The 20526-nt window shown below is 50.7% G+C and overlaps 1 protein-coding gene across 1 annotated transcript in view; it reads left to right on the top strand.

Annotated features, from left to right (window-relative positions):
- Positions 1-17893, top strand: part of CIB4 (calcium and integrin binding family member 4) — a gene marked incomplete at both ends in the record, with an annotated part of 110109 nt that extends 92216 nt beyond the window's left edge. Inside the window, 3 exons of the mRNA XM_084624056.1 lie at positions 11654-11795; positions 17467-17576; positions 17801-17893. Of these exons, the coding sequence (XP_084480182.1) occupies positions 11654-11795; positions 17467-17576; positions 17801-17893 (345 nt within the window). The remainder of the gene's footprint in view (positions 1-11653; positions 11796-17466; positions 17577-17800) is intronic.
- Positions 17894-20526: the final 2633 nt, after the last annotated feature.

Below are 20526 nucleotides of genomic sequence, written 5' to 3'. Positions count from 1 at the left end.
TGCCCAAGAGGCTCCATCTCTTTGCATCCTCTCAGAGTCACGCTTACATTTCCTTCTCCAGGCTTTTTCCTCCAATACACACACACACACACACACACACACACACACACACACACACACACACGGTCATTCAAGCCTGCCTCCAACGCCTCTGTTTGCAACCAGGGAAACCCCTCAGTCTAGGCAGCTTGGCATCTCAGATTGTTTGTTTGCAGCTGGTTTTACAGCTACTTAGAAAGAGGCATAATTGATCCTTCTGGCAAACACACATTAGCTTTAACGAGGTCTGTGATTGTCTTTGGATCCAAGCCCTCACACCCATAGCAGCTTTTAGCACCTTTCAGCATAACAACATATGGAACAACATTGCTCCTAATACAGAACTGTCCAGCCCCCTGCTGCTAACCTTTGGCCGTGAGGAAAATCCACCATTTATTTCCTGTTTCAGAGGAGCAGCCGTGTTAGTCTGTATTTGCAAAAAGAACAGGAGGACTTGTGGCACCTTAGAGACTAACCAATTTATTTGAGCATAAGCTTTCGTGAGCTACAGCTCACTTCATTGGATGCATTCAGTGGAAAATACAGTGAGGAGATTTATATACACAGAGAACATGAAACAATGGGTGTTACCGTACACACTGTAACCAGAGTGATCACTTAAGGTGAGCTATTACCAGCAGGAGAGCGGGGGGGGGGGGGGGTGACCTTTTGTAGTGATAATCAAAGTGGGCCATTTCCAGCAGTTGACAAGAACGTCTGAGGAACAGTGGGGGGTGGAATAAACAAGGGGAAATAGTTTTACTTTGTGTAATGACCCATCCACTCCCAGTCTCTATTCAAGCCTAAGTTAATTGTATCTAGTTTGCAAATTAATTCCAATTCAGCAGTCTCTCGTTGGAGTCTGTTTTTGAAGTTTTTTTGTTGAAGAATTGCAACTTTTAGGTCTCTAATCGAGTGACCAGAGAGATTGAAGTGTTCTCCGACTGGTTTATGAATGTTATAATTCTTGACATCTGATTTGTGTCCATTTATTCTTTTACGTAGAGACTGTCCAGTTTGACCAATGTACATGGCAGAGGGGCATTGCTGGCACATGATGGCATATATCACATTGGTGGATGTTCAGGTGAACGAGCCTCTGATAGTGTGGCTGATGTTATTAGGCCCTATGATGGTGTCCCCTGAACAGATATGTGGGCACAGTTGGCAATGGGCTTTGTTGCAAGGATAGGTTCCTGGGTTAGTGGTTCTGTTGTGTGGTGTGTGGTTGCTGGTGAGTATTTGCTTCAGGTTGGGGGGCTGTCTGTAAGCGAGGACTGGCCTGTCTGCCAAGATCTGTGAGAGTGATGGGTCGTCCTTCAGGATAGGTTGTAGATCCCTGATGATGCGTGGGAGGGGTTTTAGTTGGGGGCTGAAGGTGACGGCTAGTGGCGTTCTGTTATTTTCTTTGTTGGGCCTGTCCTGTAGTAGGTGACTTCTGGGTACTCTTCTGGCTCTGTCAATCTGTTTCTTCACTTCAGCAGGTGGGTATTGTAGCTGTAAGAATGCTTGATAGAGATCTTGTAGGTGTTTGTCTCTGCCTGTCTCTTAGCCAGTTTCTGCTCCAGGACAATACTTTGCCTCTCCTCCCAGAACCATTCCATTTTCTTACTTGCGTCTGGTGAGGGACTTTGTCAGAGACTCTCAAACCCAATATAAATCGCATCAGCCAGTTGTCCTTTATCCTCTGCTTTCACTCACAGTCTTCTAACAGATCAGGGATGCAAGAATTTCCATTACAGCAGCCACGCTGTTGTCTCTCTTTATCAAGTATCAGGGGGTTGCCGTATTAGTTTGTAGTCACAAAAACAACGAGGAGTCCAGTGGCACCTAAAAGACTAACAGATTTATTTGGGCATATGCCCAAAACTGTTAATCTTTAAGATGCCACCGGACTCCTCGTCGTTCTCTTGTATCGTGATCCTTTAGGTATCTTATAGTTCTATTGCGAATTGTTTCCACCAATTTACATGACAGCCGCCCATCAAAGTGCATTAGGACAGGTTTCAGATGCATCCGATGAAGTGAGCTGTAGCTCACAAAAGCTCATGCTCAAATAAATTGGTTAGTCTCTAAGGTGCCACAAGTCCTCCTTTTCTTCTTTCAAAGTGCATTAGGGCACTTTTAGTGCATGACCACAGGGTCAATCTGGCCACTTCGGGGTGGCAAGACTCCAAGCCCGGGTCAGTTGACTTGGGCTCGCTGGGCTCAGACTGCCAGGCTAAAAATAACAGGGCAGCCGTTTGGACTCAGGCTGGAGCCCAGACTCTGTAACCTGGTCAGCAGGGAGGGTCCCAGAGCCCGTGTTTGTTTTTCCTTAGTGTGTGGAAGGCTGGTGCACACCCCAGCTGGCCACACACTAAATCTCTGTATAGACAAGTTCTAATGACCAGGATCGTCCCGCCAGACATTTCAACAACAGACAGACACTTGCAGCTTCATCACTTCCACTTCAACAGACACTTGCAGCCCTCCAGCCCTCTGCTGTAGTATCCAATGTTCTGTCTGACCAGTGCCGATAGGGCCCCCATTAGCCTAGTATGGGAGCGCCTTGCAATTTCTTAGTTATATGCAACTTCTCATTAGCATAAATTATCTGCGTATATGGCCCTCAGTGCTGTGATATCTGAGCATCTCCTCCTCATTTGTGGATTTTATTTCCCCCCCGCTCCCCCTCCCACATCTCTTTGAGGCCGGGAAGTGCTGTTCTACACATTAAACCAATGGGGACCTGTGGGGTAGGGCAGAGTTAGTGACCTGGCCAAGGTCATGCCGGGAGCCTGTAGCTCAGCCAGGAACTGAACCTGGGTTCAAGCTGTTAACACCCCCATTGTCTTCCGTTGAACATTCCACTACCACCCCCTGCAGGACTCCCGGGGGTACTGCAGCCAGCGGGAGTATCTGTTTTCGTGGAGCCATGCCGCTAGGGAGCTGGGGTGTTGATCCCCCCCACCCCGTTAAAAGCTTGCAGCACTCGCTTTTCGGGTAAGCATTTGGATGCCATCTTTACGGTAGAGTTCTGGGAAAGGTTCCTTGCAGGAGGAACACTGCCCTCTTCAGGACAATGGGGTGTGCTACTAAGATAGATGGAATATAGGGGCCCACAGAGTCCAAGATGCCCCAGCCGCTCTCCAGCATTCCACAGTGTTAAATAAATTTCGATATACAGTGACCTGACACCAACTGAAAATCCTTTGACCATTTTATTACAGACACAGAAACAGAAACAGTTAAAGCATTTCAAATGTAAAGTATTAAATAAGGTTTTCATGTTACCTACATCCCTTGTTCCCTTCCCCTTTAGCTGGAGAGCACTTTTAGGAGCAAAAAACCCCTTGTGCGACAGTCTCTTAGAAGATACCAAAGATAGCTAGCTGTCCTGCTTGGGGAATGTAGAAGAAGTTAGTCGAGATGCACTGAAAGTGGTGGTGGTAAAGTTCGATCCCCTTTCCAAAGAATTAAAAGCAAGACAGCCACCTACAAAAGGGGAGAGAAAAGAACAGCAAAGACAGAAAATGCAGCTTCTGTCTCTGGCACTGAACCCCGCAACCTCACTGCTGCAAAAACACAGACACAGCCCACAGTCTTATATCAGCCACTCTGAAACCTGGCAAACTTATACCAGCATTGGGCTGGTTAGCACATTGCTTTTAGCTGCCTCTCTGCTCACAGGCTTACAGCAGTGTTGCAAAATATGCAGGCTTGTCTGGCTAAAACAGATTAGGAACAGTCAATGTGGATTCACCAAGGGCAAGTCATGCCTGACCAACCTGATTGCCTTCTAGGATGAGATAACTGGCTCTGTGGATAGGAAAAGCGGTGGATGTGATATACCTTGACTTTAGCAAAGCTTTTGATATGATCTTCCACAGTATTCTTGCCAGGAAATTAAAGAAGTATGGATTGGATGAATGGACTATAAAGTGGATAGAAATCTGGCTAGATCGTTGGGCTCAATGGGTAGTGATCAACGTCTCGATGTCTAGTTGGCAGCCGGTATCAAGTGGAGTGCCCCAGGGGTCTCTCCTGGGGCTGGTTTTGTTCAACATCTTTATTAATGATCTGGATGACGGGATGGACTGCACCCTCAGCAAGTTCACAGATGACACTAACTGGGGGAGAGGTAGATACGCTGGAGGGTAGGGATAGGGTCCAGAGGGACCTAGACAAATCGGAGGATTGGGCCAAAAGAAATCTGATGAGGTTCAACAAGGACAAGTGCAGAATCCTGCACTTAGGACGGAAGAATCCCATGACTACAGACTAGGGACCGAATGGCTCGGCAGCAGTTCTGCAGAAAAGGACCTGGGGATTACAGTGGACGAGAAGCTGGATATGAGTCAATAGTGTGCTTTATTCCCCTCTATTCAGCACTAGTCAGGCCACATCTGGAGTATTGTGTCCAGTTTTGCCCCCCCCCCCCCCGATCCATCCTCTTTGGAACCCCCTTTCAGGTAGTTGAAAGCAGCTATCAAATCCCCCCAGTTTTGTTTAGTCTGCAAAAAAGAAGAATGAGGGGGGATTTGATAGCTGCTTTCAACTACGTGAAAGGGGGTTCCAAAGAGGATGGAGCTAGACTGTTCTCAGTGGTACCAGATGGCAAAACGAAGAGTAATGGTCTCAAGTTGCAGTGGGGGAGGTTTAGGTTGGATATTAGGAAAAACTTTTTCACTAGCAGGGTGGTGAAGCACTGGAATGGGTTACCTAGGGAGGTGGTGGGATCTCCATTCTTAGAGGTTTTTAAGGTCAGGCTTGACAAAGCCCTGGCTGGGATGATTTAGTTGGGGTTGGTCCTGCTTTGAGCAGGGGGTTGGACTAGATGACCTTCTGAGGTCCCTTCCAACCCTGATATTCTATGATTCTATGACAGCTATGCCGGCAAACCCTTTCCACTCCAGATAAGGTCTTGGGATCGCTGCTATTTCAAATGCTGTGTTGTCCCAGCAATTGAGGGCATTCATAGAGAGCCTCGTTCTTACATACAAATGAAGGGTCTGATCCTGCAGACACTTAAGAAGGTATCTTCACTCCCATGAGTAATCCCATTGAACTCAATGGGGTTGCTCCTGTAAGTAAATGTACTTTGCAGGCGTAAGCATTTGTGGGATGGAACCTGTAATTTTGCATTTTAAGGGTTCCCAATTAATATTACGTGGCTAAAGCTAAGCACTCAATAAACCAAACTTGGTTTTCAGCTCAGCTACAGACAACTGAATTGACTACAGGACCCTGGATGATGCTTTGAATGGCAGAGCCAAACTTTATTCAAACGAAAAACGATGAGTTAAGCAAACAGGCCTACGGTTGACACTGATGTTACCATGATACACACATCGAATGATGGAATGGTGTATCAGTGGGTGATCCACCGACAACAGCATGACCAGCCTTCTTACCCTGTAACCTAACAGTACCCTCTGGATGTTAATTGGAGTGCTCCTAATTTAGCAAGGCCACTCATTTTATTCTCCTTTGTAATACTAACTCATATTAAGCCAACCCATTACCATATTCACATTTTAGCCGCCTCTGTAGTGGCTCTTTACATCAGAAACTATTTAAATTAACATCTGTACCAAGGCTCTCCCCACACTGTCACTGTAGGGAGCATTTCAATAAAACATTCCACACCCTCAAACACTTATTACAAACCGCGCTAAAACCAGTTAGAACCAAAACATGGCCCCAGTATAAGCTGGGCCGGATCGTTGCTAACATCAGTTTTCCCATTTTACTGTCTCCAGCTTAGCTCTAACTTTTGCTCCCACTAACAAGCACAATTTCCCATACTCCTCTTTTCTTAGTCTTTCTTAGGTCAAACCCTAACATCTGCTTATTTCTTAAGAAAAAGACCGAGGGGTGACAGTGGACGAGAAGCTGGACATGAGTCAACAGTGTGCCCTTGTTGCAAAGAAGGCTAATGGCATTTTGGGATGTATAAGTAGGGGCATAGCCAGCAGATCGAGGGACATGATTGTTCCCCTTTATTCGACATTGGTGAGGCCTCATCTGGAGTACTGTGTCCAGTTTTGGGCCCCACACTACAAGAAGGATGTGGAAAAATTGGAAAGCATCCAGCGGAGGGTGACAAAAATGATTAGGGGACTGGAACACATGAGTTATGAGGAGAGGCTGAGGGAACTGGGATGGTTTAGTCTGCAGAAGAGAAGAATGAGGGGGGATTTGATAGCTGCTTTCAACTACGTGAAAGGGGGTTCCAAAGAGGATGGATCTAGACTGTTCTCAATGGTAGCAGATGACAGAACGAGGAGTAATGGTCTCAAGTTGCAGTGGGGGAGGTTTAGATTGGATATTAGGAAAAACTTTTTCACTAGCAGGGTGGTGAAGCACTGGAATGGGTTACCTAGGGAGGTGGTGGAATCTCCTTCCTTGGAGGTTTTTAAGGCCCGGGTTGATAAAGCCCTGGCTGGGATGATTTAGTTGGGGATTGGTCCTGCTTTGAGCAGGGGGTGGGACTAGATGACCTCCTAAGGTCCCTTCCAACCCTGGTATTCTATGATTCTATGAACCAAACACATTTTATAGGCTCCAAATCTCAACTGCTTGTGTGTGTGTGTTAGGATTGCCAAGTGTCTGGTTTTTGACTGGAACGCCAGGTCGGAAAGGGACCCTAGTGGCTCCAGTCAGCACCACTGACCGGGCCATTAAGAGTCCAATTGGTGGCATAGTGGGGCTAAGGCAGGCTCCCTGCCTTCCCTGGCTCTGCGCACCTCCTGGAACCAGCGACATGTCCCTGCAGCCCCTAGCTCAGGGGCAGCCAGAAAGGCTCCATGCACTGCTCCTGCCCCGAGCACCAGCTCCACAGCTCCCATTGTCTGGGAACAGTGGCCAATGGGAGCTGTTGGGGCGGCGCCTTTGGGCCAGAGCAGCGTGCGGATCCTCCCTGGTCCATAGGGGCTGCAGGGACACGTCACCACTTCTGGGAGCCACCTCAGGTAAGCACTGCTTGGAGCCCGCCCCACATTCGGAGCCCGCCCCACACCCTGAACCTCCTCCCCCAGCCCTGAGCCCCCTCCCATGCCCCAACTCCGTCACAGAGCCCGCGCCCCGCACCTCCTCCCATACCGCAACCCTCTGCCCAGCCTGGAGCCCCCTCCCACACTCCAAACCCCTCGGCTCCACCCCCCAGCCCTGAGGCCCCTCCTGCACCCCTGCCCCAGCCTGGTGAAAATGAGTGAGTGAGCAAGGGTGGGGGAGAGCGAGTGACGGAGGGAGGAGGGATGAAGTGAGCGGGGGCTGGGCCTCGGCGAAGGGGTGCGGCAGGAGCGGGGCCTCGGGCAGGGGGGCGGGGCAAGGGTGTTCGGTTGTCTGCAGTCAGAAAGTTGGCAACCCTAGTTGTGTGTGTATATGAGAGAGAGACCCTCTTGCAGGAAACATTTTTACTCTCTTTGACATGCTAGTTTTGTAACTTGACCTACTGCTGCTACTTGGGGCTGAAGTATTTGCTGTGACCACCTTGCTAGCCCCCAAAAAAGAACAGGGGGACTTGTGGCACCTTAGAGACTAACACATGTATCTGAGCATAAGCTTTCGTGGGCTACAGCTCACTGTGGTTCGAACATGTTCTCTCCATTTTTGTGAGCACTTGTATCCGGACAGCAGAAAACCATCACCCTATTTTTACTGTTGCTTAAAAAGGGAAATAAATGTTTATCGCTGTCAGCCATAGGTGCGTTTCTACCTATGTTGGTCTGGAAAAGGAAGTCCCACCCCCCACTAGATGGCAGTAGACCATCACTTGTTGTTTGCCTTTCCTCGTTTTGCTCTACAAGAACCGGTGTACCTTGCACCGCTGCGGTGCTGCCTCAGTGGACCAGGCTCCCCACGCGCACGAGATGTGGCTGAGAAATCATGAGTTTTTAATTTGGCAACACTGGAGGAAGCCCGGTCACAGTCCCAGGGCCCCAGAGTGCTGAGTGTGGCTCAGACACAGAACAAATGGTCCCCTCATCCTTTTACAGCTCTCCTCTTTGTAAGAACCCTGCTGGGGGAGGGATAGCTCAGTGGTTTGAGCATTGGCCTGCTAAACCCAGGGTTGTGAGTTCAATTCTTGAGGGGGCCATTTAGGGATCTGGGGCAACTATGGGGGTTTGGTCCTGCTTTGAGCAGGGGGTTGGACTAGATGACATCCGGAGGTCCCTTCCAACCCTGACATTCTATGATTCTATGAATCACAGCAGATCAGGGTTGGAAGGGACCTCAGGAGGTCATCTAGTCCAACCCCCTGCTCAAAGCAGGACCGATCCCCGACTAAATCATCCCAGTCAGGGCTTTGTCAAGCCTGACCTTAAAAACATCTAAGGAAGGAGATTCCACCACCTCCCTAGGGAACCCATTCCAGCGCTTCACCACCCTCCTAGTGAAATAGTGTTTCCAAATATCCAACCTAGACCTCCCCCACTGCAACCTGAGATTGTTGCTCCTGTCTTAGTTGACGCTATGTAACGTACTCCATGGTCTGAGCCCGACGGGCTCCCAGAGTTTCATCATTCTAAAGGGGATTTGCATAAAGCTTTTCAAAGGGGTTGTGGGGGAACTATGTAAGATTTAAAAGAACAGTCACAGGTATTGCGACGCACCCGGGAATCTGTTTGATTAGCAACAACTTTATGTAACCTACACATTGTGACAAAGTTCCTGCTCTATCTTGGTGGGTCTTGCGCTTAACGGCGGATTTGCTCACCTTGGAGCTTCACGGCAGCCCTCAGCTTGGCCGTTTTTCTGAACCCACAGCCCAGGTCGACGACTCCTGTGTCTGACAAGGAGTTGGGAGGATTTGGGAGGAACCCGGGCCCGCCCTCTACTCCGGGTTCCAGCCCAGGGCCCTGTGGAATGCAGCTGTCTAGAGTGCCTCCTGGAACAGCTGGGCGACAGCTACGACTCCCTGGGCTACTTCCCCATGGCCTCCTCCCTACCCCTTCTTTATCCTCACCACAGGACCTTCCTCCTGGTGTCTGATAATGCTTGTATACCTCAGTCCTCCACATTCTCACTCTCAGCTCCTAGTGCCTCTTGCTCCCAGCTCCTCACACACACATCACAAACTGAAGTGAGCACCTTTTTAAACCCAGGTGTCCTGATTAGCCTGCCTTAATTGATTCTAGCAGCTTCTTGATTGGCTGCAGGTGTTCTAATCAGCCTGTCTTAATTGTCTCCAGAAGGTTCCTGATTGCTCTGGAACCTTCCCTGTTACCTTACCCAGGGAAAAGGGACCTGCTTAGCCTGGGGCTAATATATCTGCCTTCTATTATTCTCCTGTAGCCATCTGGCCCGACCCTGTCACAACCCTGTCTGAATGGTACAACAGATGCTATTTTCTGTCCCTGCCAGTAGATAGCACTCTCTATATAGACGAGCCATATACACTGAGGCCTGGTCTACACTGGGCGGGGGGGGGGGGAGAGAATCGATCTAAGTTACGCAACTTCAGCTACGTGAATAACGTAGCTGAAGCGGATGTACTTACATCTACTCACCGTGGTGTCTTCACTGCAATGGGTCAACTGCTGATGCTTCCCCGTCAACTCCGCCTGCATCTCGTGCCCTGGTGGAGTACCGGAGGCGACAGGAGAGCGCTCGGTGGTCCATTTATCGCGTCTAGACTAGACGCGATAAATCAGCCCCCGCTGGATCGATCGCTGCCAGTCGATCCTGCGGGTCATGCAGCCAAGCCCTGAGACAACATTTTGTAATGGGAGGTGTGGGGGCAGGGAGAGGATGAGGATTACAGTGGTGGGAATAGATGGTTACTTGCTTATGGAAATAACGTCGTGGGTTTGCGACCTTTAAATTCCTGTCTTTGTACAAGCGGCGGGTATGGATGTATATATCCCTTACCTGCGTAGGTCTCTGGGCCACCACCGGACAAATAATACGTGGTTATAAAGGATGATTTACAAATAGTGTATTTTAAAGAATACTTATCCGTAGTGCTGCTCACCCAGAAAATGAGCACCTAATCAGGGGCCAGCTGCGAAAATGCTGGTTTCAATGGCTTGCCCAGCATCACACGGGGCCTCTGTGCCAGAGACAGGGCCTGAATCTAGTTTTCCAGCAGGGCATTCAACTGTCTTACCATGAGACCCTCTTTTTTTTCTTCCCGCAATTCCCGCCTCATTCGCTGCTTATCTGCCACTTTTTTGCAGCAAGAGTCAGGGAGCCTACAAACAGCAGCCTCCTTCAGTACACAGCCCTGATCTCATTCATCCGGCCTGTGCATGGAATGGGGCAGGGGTCCTGTGGGGGAAAATGGTATGTGGTCATATACTCAAAGAGTACTGCGTAATGCCCACGGGGGCAGAGTTAAGGTTATACAATCCACATGCTTTATACTGCAGCATTTGGTACTCTGGGTCATGGGAGGAGCCAGGGATGCTCGGGCAATATTTTATAGGATGATCCCGATCCCTGGAGCACTTTGGACACAGGCTACAGATTTGTGTTTCACCAGCAACTGAGAGGCCCAGTCAGCTACTGCCCCAAGGGCTGGAAGCTGCTAGCTGGGGAGCTCCCCAGAGGGTTTGTTCGCTGCCAGGGTCCAAAGTGTTTGACAGGAGTGAGGGACACTGACATTTCTCCAGCTCTGAAGAGTCCAGGTGACTCACGATCACACTACTCCGGTCACACTGCAAAGAAGATCCGCGTTTTGACGTGTGACCTGATGTACAGAAACTGTTATGTGGAAACCTTAGGTGTGAATGTTTGAGAAAGAAACAAAAGGGGGAGAATCGGTACAAGAAACACCAGTAGACGTTACTGCCTGAAAGCTTTTGTCTACATATTCCAAACAACATTTCATATGATTTACAAGATGTGAGCATTTACTAAGAAAGTGGCTGCTGCTTCTCCATGAAGTGACTGGGAACTATGACCCTCCATTGCTCACGGTTTTACATACAATACCTCTGAAATTTAACACTGTGCAATGCCTTCTGACAAGACGGCAGTCTGGCCTATGCTTCAGCCAAGAGTTAAGCTCTGAAGAAAACAGACCCTACTATGGCCACACGATAGAGACTGATGAATCATGTCTGAGAGAAGATCAGAGAGAAATGGGTCTGTACGTGTGTGTGATAAAGTGCGTTATGTTGAAACGATGCCCTGAAATATATGTAAGACGGCAAAGTGTTGCTGTCAGTGTGAGTGACACCAGGAGATTTACAATCTAATAGCTTTTCTTTAAGCGTTAGCCAGAAGTATTCCATGGACCATTTACAGTGCTGGGTGTGTGTTAATTGGTTACTCAGAAATTGTGTCTCTCCCTTTGAAGCTGACTAGGAACTAGACTCACCTACTTGAGGTTAAACTGTGTGTAATACTTTCTGAAAAGTCATGGAAAGACAGACTCTGGCCTGTGATTCAGCAAAGGGTCAAGCTGAGGTGCAGACAAAAAAACGGGAGCATAAAGGTACCAAAATACTGTCTCGGTACCACCTAGTCCATTACAGTTGTCCAGGTAGCCTTAATTCTGGCATTTCCTACATGTCAAGAATTCTTTTAAAAGAGGGTTTGGCTGGGACAGGGGATTGTCTGCAGTATATTATATATATATAAGCAGGGTATATTTAAACAAATCCCGCTTCTTTTCACGTAGGTGAATCCCTTTAGGGACAGAATTTGCCGAGTGTTCTCCATGGATGGCACCTTTACGTTCGGGGATGTCTTAGGCATGGCCTCTGTCTTCAGCGACAAAGCTAGTCCCCGTCTAAAAATAGAATATGCCTTTTGCATTTACAGTAAGAGGTCCCACTCCACCAGCAGCAAGATTTAACAAGCCAACAAAGCGCCAAGCCGTCCCCAGGGTGCGTGGCGAAATCGTGCAGGGTTTCATCTGGGCTCCTGGGACACAGGGTTTTACTGCGCTGGTGTTGTGACAGATGAGTTAGCTTTTGACGTGTGCGTTTTAATAACCCATGCGCTTAAAGCCTGCAGCAGCTACTCATTTATGCATTGGAACAAATAGGCCAAGATTTTAAAATGTAACGAGTGATTTCGGGTGCCCGACGTGCGCCTGCTCCCAGGGGTCAGGTTCTCAGCCAGTGCTGAGCAGCCCTTTGAAATGCAGGCAGTGACATGCCCCAGCACTTCCCCACTCCCTGCCCTTCACGTGAGGCAGGCTTGTCTGTGCCCGCTGTGGATCAGCTCCCTGAAACCAACAGCCTCTGGCAGCGCAAATGGTGCCCTCCAGGTCTCGATAGTGACAGACACTCACCAACCCCCGAGGTCTCAGAGCGTCTCTGGACCCTCACAGAACTGCCAGGCCTGCTGTTCCCAACGGAGCAGGGCACACCGGCCTGTAAGGTCCAACTCAGGATCAGCACTTTGCCGCGCACCACAGCACTGAGATAGACGGATAGTGAAAAGAAGAACAGGCTTACTGTCAAAGACTGGAGAGCCAAGGGATAGTGAACGAGGATATAGGAAACAAATGGCTACATGCGAAACGAAATCAGACCATGCTTTCTAGACACCAGACTTAACTAACAAGTCACGCTCTTGTCTAAAGAAGCTTATCGCACCCAAAGGTCTCGCCGCATCTGGCTGAGATCCTTTCTCATGAAGCAAGATCGCTGTCCTTGTTTCCCCTCAGTGAAGGGTGCCTGGGCGTCCCCTTTGCCCCTCTCACCCCCCCCCCCCAATATACTCAAGCAAACCTCAAGATCAGGTTCTCTTCCCCAGCCGGGTTTCTCTTCCTGTTAATTCCTTTCTGGACTTCTTTCTTACACTCCCTCATTTGCATTCAGTCCACACTGCTTATAGGGGACCCCTTGGGAACGAGACAATACTCAGTTTACATGAAAACAGATAGCGGGGAAGGCAGACGCTGCCTCTTTCATTACCTCTTTGTCACCTTGGCTGTTGCCTAATACCTCGATGCAGACTTGAAGGACGTATTTTCACCCTATGTACATAACTCCTTAGATAGGATCTGTACACACATTGCACAGTGATATCAATGGCCAGTGTCACGCCAGCTTCCATCTGAGGCCTTTCATGACGCTCTTTGGTGCACCTTACCGTACACCCAGAATTAGGAGATTCCTACAACCCCTCGGACAGGAGGCATTAAGAGGTTCTTGGGGCACACCGGCATCTTCAGTTGGGTATGTAAGCATGCAGGCACACAGAATTACCTGTCACTTTGGAAAATCTTGGCCTAAATTATTATTTATTATCTGTATTATTGTCATCACCACCATATCTACTCACCTCGCACTTATTCATGGATTTTGCTTTCTCCTGTGAAGTAGGGAAGGACTGTGATCACCACCTCACAGGTGGGGAGCTCATGCACTGGGTAGACAGCGGCCCAGATTTTTAAAGGCATTTAGGAGTTGCTATGCTCCACGTTGCAATGCCTAATACAGGGGTCAGCAACCTTTCAGAAGTGGTGTGTCGAGTCTTCATTTATTCACTTTAATTTAAGGTTTCGCATGCCAGTCATACATTTTAACCTTTTTTAGAAGGTCTCTCTCTATAAGTCTATATACTATATAACTAAACTATTGTCATATGTAAAGTAAACAAGGTTTTCAAAATGTTTAAGAAGCTTCATTTAAAATGAAATTGAAATGCTGATCTTACGCTGCCGGCCCGCTGCCAGCCTGGGGTTCCGTTCACCTAGGCCGGCAGCAGGCTGAGCGGGGCCTGCGGCCAGGACCCCAGCTGGCAAGGGGCCGGCAGTCAGAACCCCAGACAGGCAGCGGGCTGAGTGGGTCCGGCAGCTGGGACCCCCGACTGGCAGTGGGCTGAGCCGCTCAGCCTGCTGCCTCTCAGCCCGCTGCTGGTCTGGGGTTCTGTCCACCGGTTCCTGCCAGCCAGGGTCCCGGCTGCCGGCCCCGCTCAGCCTGCTGCCGGTCTGGGGTCCCGGCCCTGACCACATACAGTGGGTACCTACCTTCTCCCTGGTTCTGGCCATTCTCTTCCTCTCTCTCTGCACTAAGCTGAGGGTGGGAGTGCACTGAGCACAGGGCTGGGGGTGAAGGAGCAGGCTCGGGGTTGGGGTGCAGGGTCTGGCCAGGAGCTAGAATGAGGGCGGGGGCTCAGGGTTGGGGCAGGAGGTTTGGGTATGGAGCACTTACCTGGGCAGCTCCCATTTGGTGCAAAGGGTGCAGGTAGGAATGTGGGGGGGGGGTGCAGGAGCTCCCGTTTGGTGCTCAGGGTGGGGGTGAGAATGTGGGGGTGCAAGAGTCAAAGCACAGGGTGGGGGAGGCTGGGTATGTGTGGGGGTGCAGGAGTCAGGGCAGGGGGCTGGGGGTGTGTGAGGAGGATGCAGGAGTCAGGGCATGGAGGGGCTGGGTATGTGTGGGGGGTGCTGGAGTCAAGGCTGGGGTCGTGGGGGGTGCAGGGATCAGGGCAGAGGGCTGGGAGTGTGTGAGGAGGGTGCAGGAGTCAGGGCAGAGGGCGTGTGAGGGGGGTGCAGGAGTCAGGGCAGAGGGTGTGGGGGCTGGGTATGTGTGGGGGATGCCAGAGTTAGGGCTGGGGTCATGGGGGCATGCAGGGATCAGGGAAGAGGGCTGGGGGGGCGTGGGGGGTGCAGGGGTCAGGGCAGAGGGCTGGGGGTGTGGGCTGGGGTCATGGGGGTGTTCCCAGCCCCCCGCCCAGAGCGGCTTACGGCAGGGGGCTGGAGGGGATATGCCCTGATTCCACCCCCCTTCCCCAAGGCCCCGTCCCCACCTCTTCTCCGCCTCCTCCCCGGAGCAGCGAGCGTGCTGCGGCTCCGCTTCTCCCCCTCCCTCGCAAGGGCCATCAGCTGATCGGCAGCAGGGAGGGAGAGGAGGAGGGGCAGGACCCCAGCACAGCGGCGGGAGGGGGGAGCCTGCCTGCCCTGCAGCAGCAGCCGGCAGCACCAAGCTTCTTCACCCTGCCCCTGCGGGGGAGGGGCGGAGATCGGGCCGGGGGGCCAGGATTTTTAATGGCACGCTGCTGCCTGCCGGGGTCCCGGCCTGGGTTCGGCAGCGGGTGCTGAGCGGGGCCGGCGGCTGGGAACCGGCAGGCAGCAGCGTGCCATTAAAAATCGGCTTGCGTGCCGCCTTGCGCCCTGGCCTAATACCTTTAAAAACCTCAGTCTAAGTGACTTGCCCAAGGTCACACAGGAAGTCTGTGGCTGAGCCCGGAATTAAACACAGGTGTCCCGAGACCAAGTCCAGCACCTGATCCACCACACCAGCCTTCTGCACCTAACATACGTTGAGTCCAATAAGCGCAAGTTGCTCCAGCAAAGCTTGGTGGGAACTTAGACTCAGAAACGTTCCGCCCCACCCATCTTTTTCTGAGGGTGTTTGGCTGTGTCCTCGTCACCCCCTTGTAGTCAGACCCTGCCTCCTTCGGAGGGGGCTACACTGTCACCACACGCATGCCACCGATGGCTCTGCAGAGTTGCCCTTGTGCTGACCAGGAGCACGTCTTCCTGGTTTCCGTTTCCAACGGGCAGCAGTTACGAGAGGAAGGGTGGCTACCTGCCTGCACGTTCTCTCTTCAGCAGGGCTATTTCTACCCCCTCTTTGGGCCCCATGCCCGCAATTCCTCTACCTCGGACTCCTCCTAAAATGGTCCCCACCTGGAGCAATTCCACAGGCGGGGAGGGATGAGTCCTGCCTTCACTCATGAATTTGCTCAGGGCCCCACCACTTCAGCCAAGTGCTGAGCTCCTAGTCATGGTGGGCCCAGGGTAGGTACCACAAAGGGAGGAGGTAGGGATCATAATGAAAGGAACAATCTTTAAACTATAAGTAGGACTGGTCAGGAAACAGGAAATCTTTTTCCCCACAGAAATCTTGATTTTTGTGGTGAAAAATTTGAAGACCAAATTATTTCAGTTCTGAAATGTTGCCGTGATGCCTTGTGGGAGCTATAGTTGAGGGCCTCATGCTCCCTTTCTTCTCTATAGGCCAGGCTCCCTGGTTAGACTACAATTCCCATGATGCACCACAGTCTCTTCTCTTGGAGAGGGGACATGTTGTATCATGGGAGATGTATTCTGGTAGAGGAGCTCAGCGCATGGAGGAGAATGGGGTTACGGAGCACCTGAATTGCAACTCCCATGAGGCACTGCAGCAGTATATCCAAATAGTGATCAATGGCTCCATGTCTAGTTGGCAGCCGGTATCAAGTGGAGCGCCCCAAGAGTCAGTCCTGGGACCGGTTTTGTTCAGTATCTTCATAAATGATCTGGAGGATGGCGTGGATTGCACCTTCAGCAAGTTTGCAGATTACACTAAACTGGGAGGAGAGGTAGATACGCTGGAGGGTAGGGATAGGATACAGAGGGACCTAGACAAATTGGAGGATTGGGCCAAAAGAAATCTGATGAGGTTCAACAAGGACAATTGCAGAGTCCTACACTTAGGATGAAAGAACCCCATGCACCGCTATAGACTAGGGACCGACTGGCTAGGCAGCAGTTCTGCAGAAAAGGACCTAGGGGTTACAGTGGACAAGAAGCTGGATCTGAGTCAACAGTATGCCCTTGTTGCCAAGAAGGCCAATGGCATTTTGGGCTGTATAAGTAGGGGCATTGCCAGCAGATCGAGGGACGTGATCGTTCCCCTCTATTCGCCATTGGTGAGGCCTCATCTGGAGTACTGTGTCCAGTTTTGGGCTCCACACTACAAGAAGGATGTGGAAAAATTGGAAAGAGTCCAGCGGAGGGAAACAAAAATGATTAGGGGACTAGAACACATGACTTATGAGGAGAGGCTGAAGGAACTGGGGATGTTTTGTCTGCGGAAGAGAAGAATGAGGGGGGATTTGATAGCTGCTTTCAACTACGTGAAAGGGGGTTCCAAAGAGGATGGATCTAGACTGTTCTCAGTGGTAGCAGATGACAGGACAAGGAGTAATGGTCTCAAGTTGCAGTGGGGGAGGTTTAGATTGGATATTAGGAAAAACTTTTTCACTAAGAGGGTGGTGAAACACTGGAATGCGTTACCTAGGGAGGTGGTAGAATCTCCTTCCTTAGAAGTTTTTAAGGTCAGGATTGACAAAGCCCTGGCTGGGATGATTTAGTTGGGGCTTGGTCCTGCTTTGAGCAGGGGGTTGGACTAGATGACCTCCTGAGGTCCCTTCCAACCCTGATATTCTATGATTCTATGAAATATTTTGATTTGGGAACATTTAGTTTTTCAATGAACATTCAAAATGTTCTGTAGACCCAAGACACTTTTCAAACACAAATGCATTTAACAAGGCTCCAGTCTTCCACTGAGAAACAGTTTCCACTGAAAAATATCAACCAGTCTTCATTGTCAATTCTGTTTAGCCTCTTTGGGGCAGGGAACATGGTTTTGGTCCATTTTATGCAGTGCCTAGCCCCATGGAGCTCAGGCCTCCTGCAGTCACAAATTGTAAAAAACCCCAGGTCCAATTAGTCTTCTCATTGCATTTTCAAATGGCTCTTGCCAACAGATTTCAATGAGAACGGCTTTATCAACGAGGAAGACCTGCAGAGCATCATCCAGCGACTGTTAAACAGCGACGGCCTAACGGAGGAAGAGCTCATCACACTGACAAACCATGTACGTGTCCACGTTCCTACTATATGGTTTGTTCACATGGTATCCTCTGTGGCTTCACGGTGTTACCAATCACGCTGTTATCGCTCTTTCTGGGATGGATTGTTTTACCTTTAGCCTCATACTTTATAACACAACACCTGCTGGGTCTACCTGAACATAGCAGTGCTAATCCTTCTCTCCCCTCTGTGGCTTTTGTCTGTCTCTCTCCCATCCCATCCCAACAGGTGCTGGAGGAGGCCGACCTGGACAATGACAACATGCTGTCCTTCGCGGAGATTGAGCACGCCATGTCGAAATCGCCCGATTTTTTACAGTAAGTGCGATTATTGTGACAGGTGGATGAAACAGACAAGTGGGAGGGGTGGGGGGAGGACATGGGAAAAGTAAAGGAGGTCATGTTGTACAGCAGGCAGCTGGCTCCGCTTGCCTCCTGCCTAGATGTTGGATTGCACTGTTCTCTAAGCAAGGGCTTACGTGCCATTGGAACCATTTACCAAGGGTCGGGATGGATACTCCCATCACTAAACGAAAAGGAGGACTTGTGGCACCTTAGAGACTAACCAATTTATTTGAGCATGAGCTTTCGTGAGCTCATGCTCAAATAAATTGGTTAGTCTCTAAGGTGCCACAAGTCCTCCTTTTCTTTTTGCGAATACAGACTAACACGGCTGTTACTCTGAAACTCCCATCACTGGCATTTTTCAATCAAGATCGGCTGTTTATCTGAAAGCTCTGCTCTAGGAATTATGGGGGAGCAGGTCTCTGGTCGGTGCTATGCAGGAGGTCAGAACAGATGATCACGGTGGTCCCTTCTGGCCTACAAAAGTAATGCCTGATCTTGTGCTATAAAAACAGGCTATTGAAATATTCTAGGTGTCATGGATCCACAGGATCAGTGCTACAATCTCAGCTTTGGAACGGACTTTAGGAGGAGCCCCTGCAAAGTGCCAGACCCCCTGCAATGTGCTAGACCCCCAAGGGGTCTCACTCGTCCTTTGGTGAGCATCATGTACCCTCACCACCTCCTTAGACTGAACCTCTGGGGCTCCAGCACTCCCCTTTCACACCATGAGCTCTGTTCATCGGGTCCAACTGAGCCAGACTCCTGGTAGAGACTTGTCTGCTCTTCAGGGATTAATGCGCCCAGCATTGCAGTGACTCTCAACCAGTGTTGTCAAAATAGTCAGCTGGAATCCAGCCGAGAAAGTCCGTAGGTTATCATGGAGATCGGTAGGTTAAAGCATAGCCCAAGTCCACTCTGGTTAGCCCACAGCCCAGCCAAGCTGTAGTGAACCCCATTGTTTAAGTTCTGTCTGTCTCTCCTTCTGACCCCCTTGGTCAGTTCCCAGATGAGAGCCCCGACTCCTTCCAGCAGCCAACACTTATCCCTCCACCTCACACCTTCCCAGTCCTTTGTTCTCCAGTGGGGAAATCCCTCTCCCTTAGGGTTGTTGGGGGTCAGTGTCCTGGTGACTGGCTTGGCCATTGTCTTCTCAGAACCTCCATTGATATGAGGCCGGGTTTTTTCTCAATGCTCCATTCAGGCCCAGGCAGCTAGGCGAGATTCATACCTGGGCCTCCTGGGCCTGGTCTACACTAGAAAATTCGGTCGGTTTCACTACATCAGTCAATAGTGTGAAAAATCCACACCCCCGAGTGATGCATTTAAACTGTCGTAATCCCTGGTATAGGCAGTGCTAGGTCGCCAGGAGAATTCTTCCATCAACCTGGCTACCACCTCTCGGGGGGATGGTCCGGGAGAACCCCTCCCGTTGGCATAGGCAGTGTCCACACCGAAGCGTTACAGCAGCACCCTGTGCCACCGGAGCATTGTAAGTGTAGACATGCCCCTAGCCTGCCCTGAGAGCAAAGAGCCTCCCCCGGCCCCGCCAACTGGGTAAGAATATGAAATATAGGGAAACTGAGGCACATATAGGCATCATAAAAATATTACAGAAAATTTCCACTTTGTCACATCTGGCAAAGGGAATCTCACCATGTGGGAGCAAATAATATTCCGAAGGTCTGATCCTGCCCTCTGTACAACACTAGGCCCTCTGGGTTAAGCTGCAGGGCTGATTTCAAAGCAGCGGTTCTCAAACTGTGGATCTGGACCCCAAAGTGGGTCGTGAACCCATTTTAAAGATCCAGCATTAGACTTGCTGGGATCCAGGGCTGAAGCTGAAGCCTGAGCTCCACCCCCAGCCAAGGCGGCAGGGCTCGGGCTGCGGCCCCCTCTCCCCCCACCCAAGGCGGCATGGCTCGGGCTGCGGCCCCCTCTCCCCCCACCCAAGGCAGCAGGGCTCGGGCTGCGGCCCCCTCTCCCCTCTCCCAAGGCGGCATGGCTCGGGCTGCGGCCCCCTCTCCCCTCTCCCAAGGCGGTATGGCTCGGGCTGCGGCCCCCTCTCCGCTCTCCCAAGGCGGCAGGGCTCAGGCTGCAGCCCCCTCTCCCCCCACCCAAGGCGGCAGGGCTCGGGCTGCGGCCCCCTCTCCCCTCTCCCATGGCGGCAGGGCTCGGGCTGCAGCCCCTTCCCGGGGTCATGTAGTAACTTTGTTGTCAGAAGGGGGTTGCGGCACAACAAAGTTTGAGACCCCCTGATTTAAAGGCTAGAGCTGGGCGAAACAAATGCAGCCAATAGCTTCCTCCTCAAGACACGCATTTGCGAATCCATATCCAGTCCACCAAATAGTTTTGACCAAACTGAGCAACGGAAATGTTTCGGTTTGGTTTTGACATTACCAAAACATTGAGAATTTTGGGGCGGGAGTCACAGCTGAAGACGGTGCCATTACCGCTTTCCTCAGACGGGCTACCCCAGGGGTTACAGCACTCACCTAGGAGGCAGGAAACGTGGGTTCAATTCCCCCCTCTGCCTGAGATAGACAAGAGGTGGGAACGTGGGTCTCTGCCAATGAAGCAGAGTGCCTTGGGCTATGGGATGTTTTGATC

This window comes from Lepidochelys olivacea, assembly GCF_965140295.1.
Source record: "Lepidochelys olivacea isolate rLepOli2 genome assembly, chromosome: 3".
Taxonomy (NCBI): domain Eukaryota; kingdom Metazoa; phylum Chordata; order Testudines; family Cheloniidae; genus Lepidochelys; species Lepidochelys olivacea.
The sequence above is the reverse complement of the archived record's forward strand: the minus strand, read 5'-3'. Positions and strand labels throughout refer to the sequence as shown.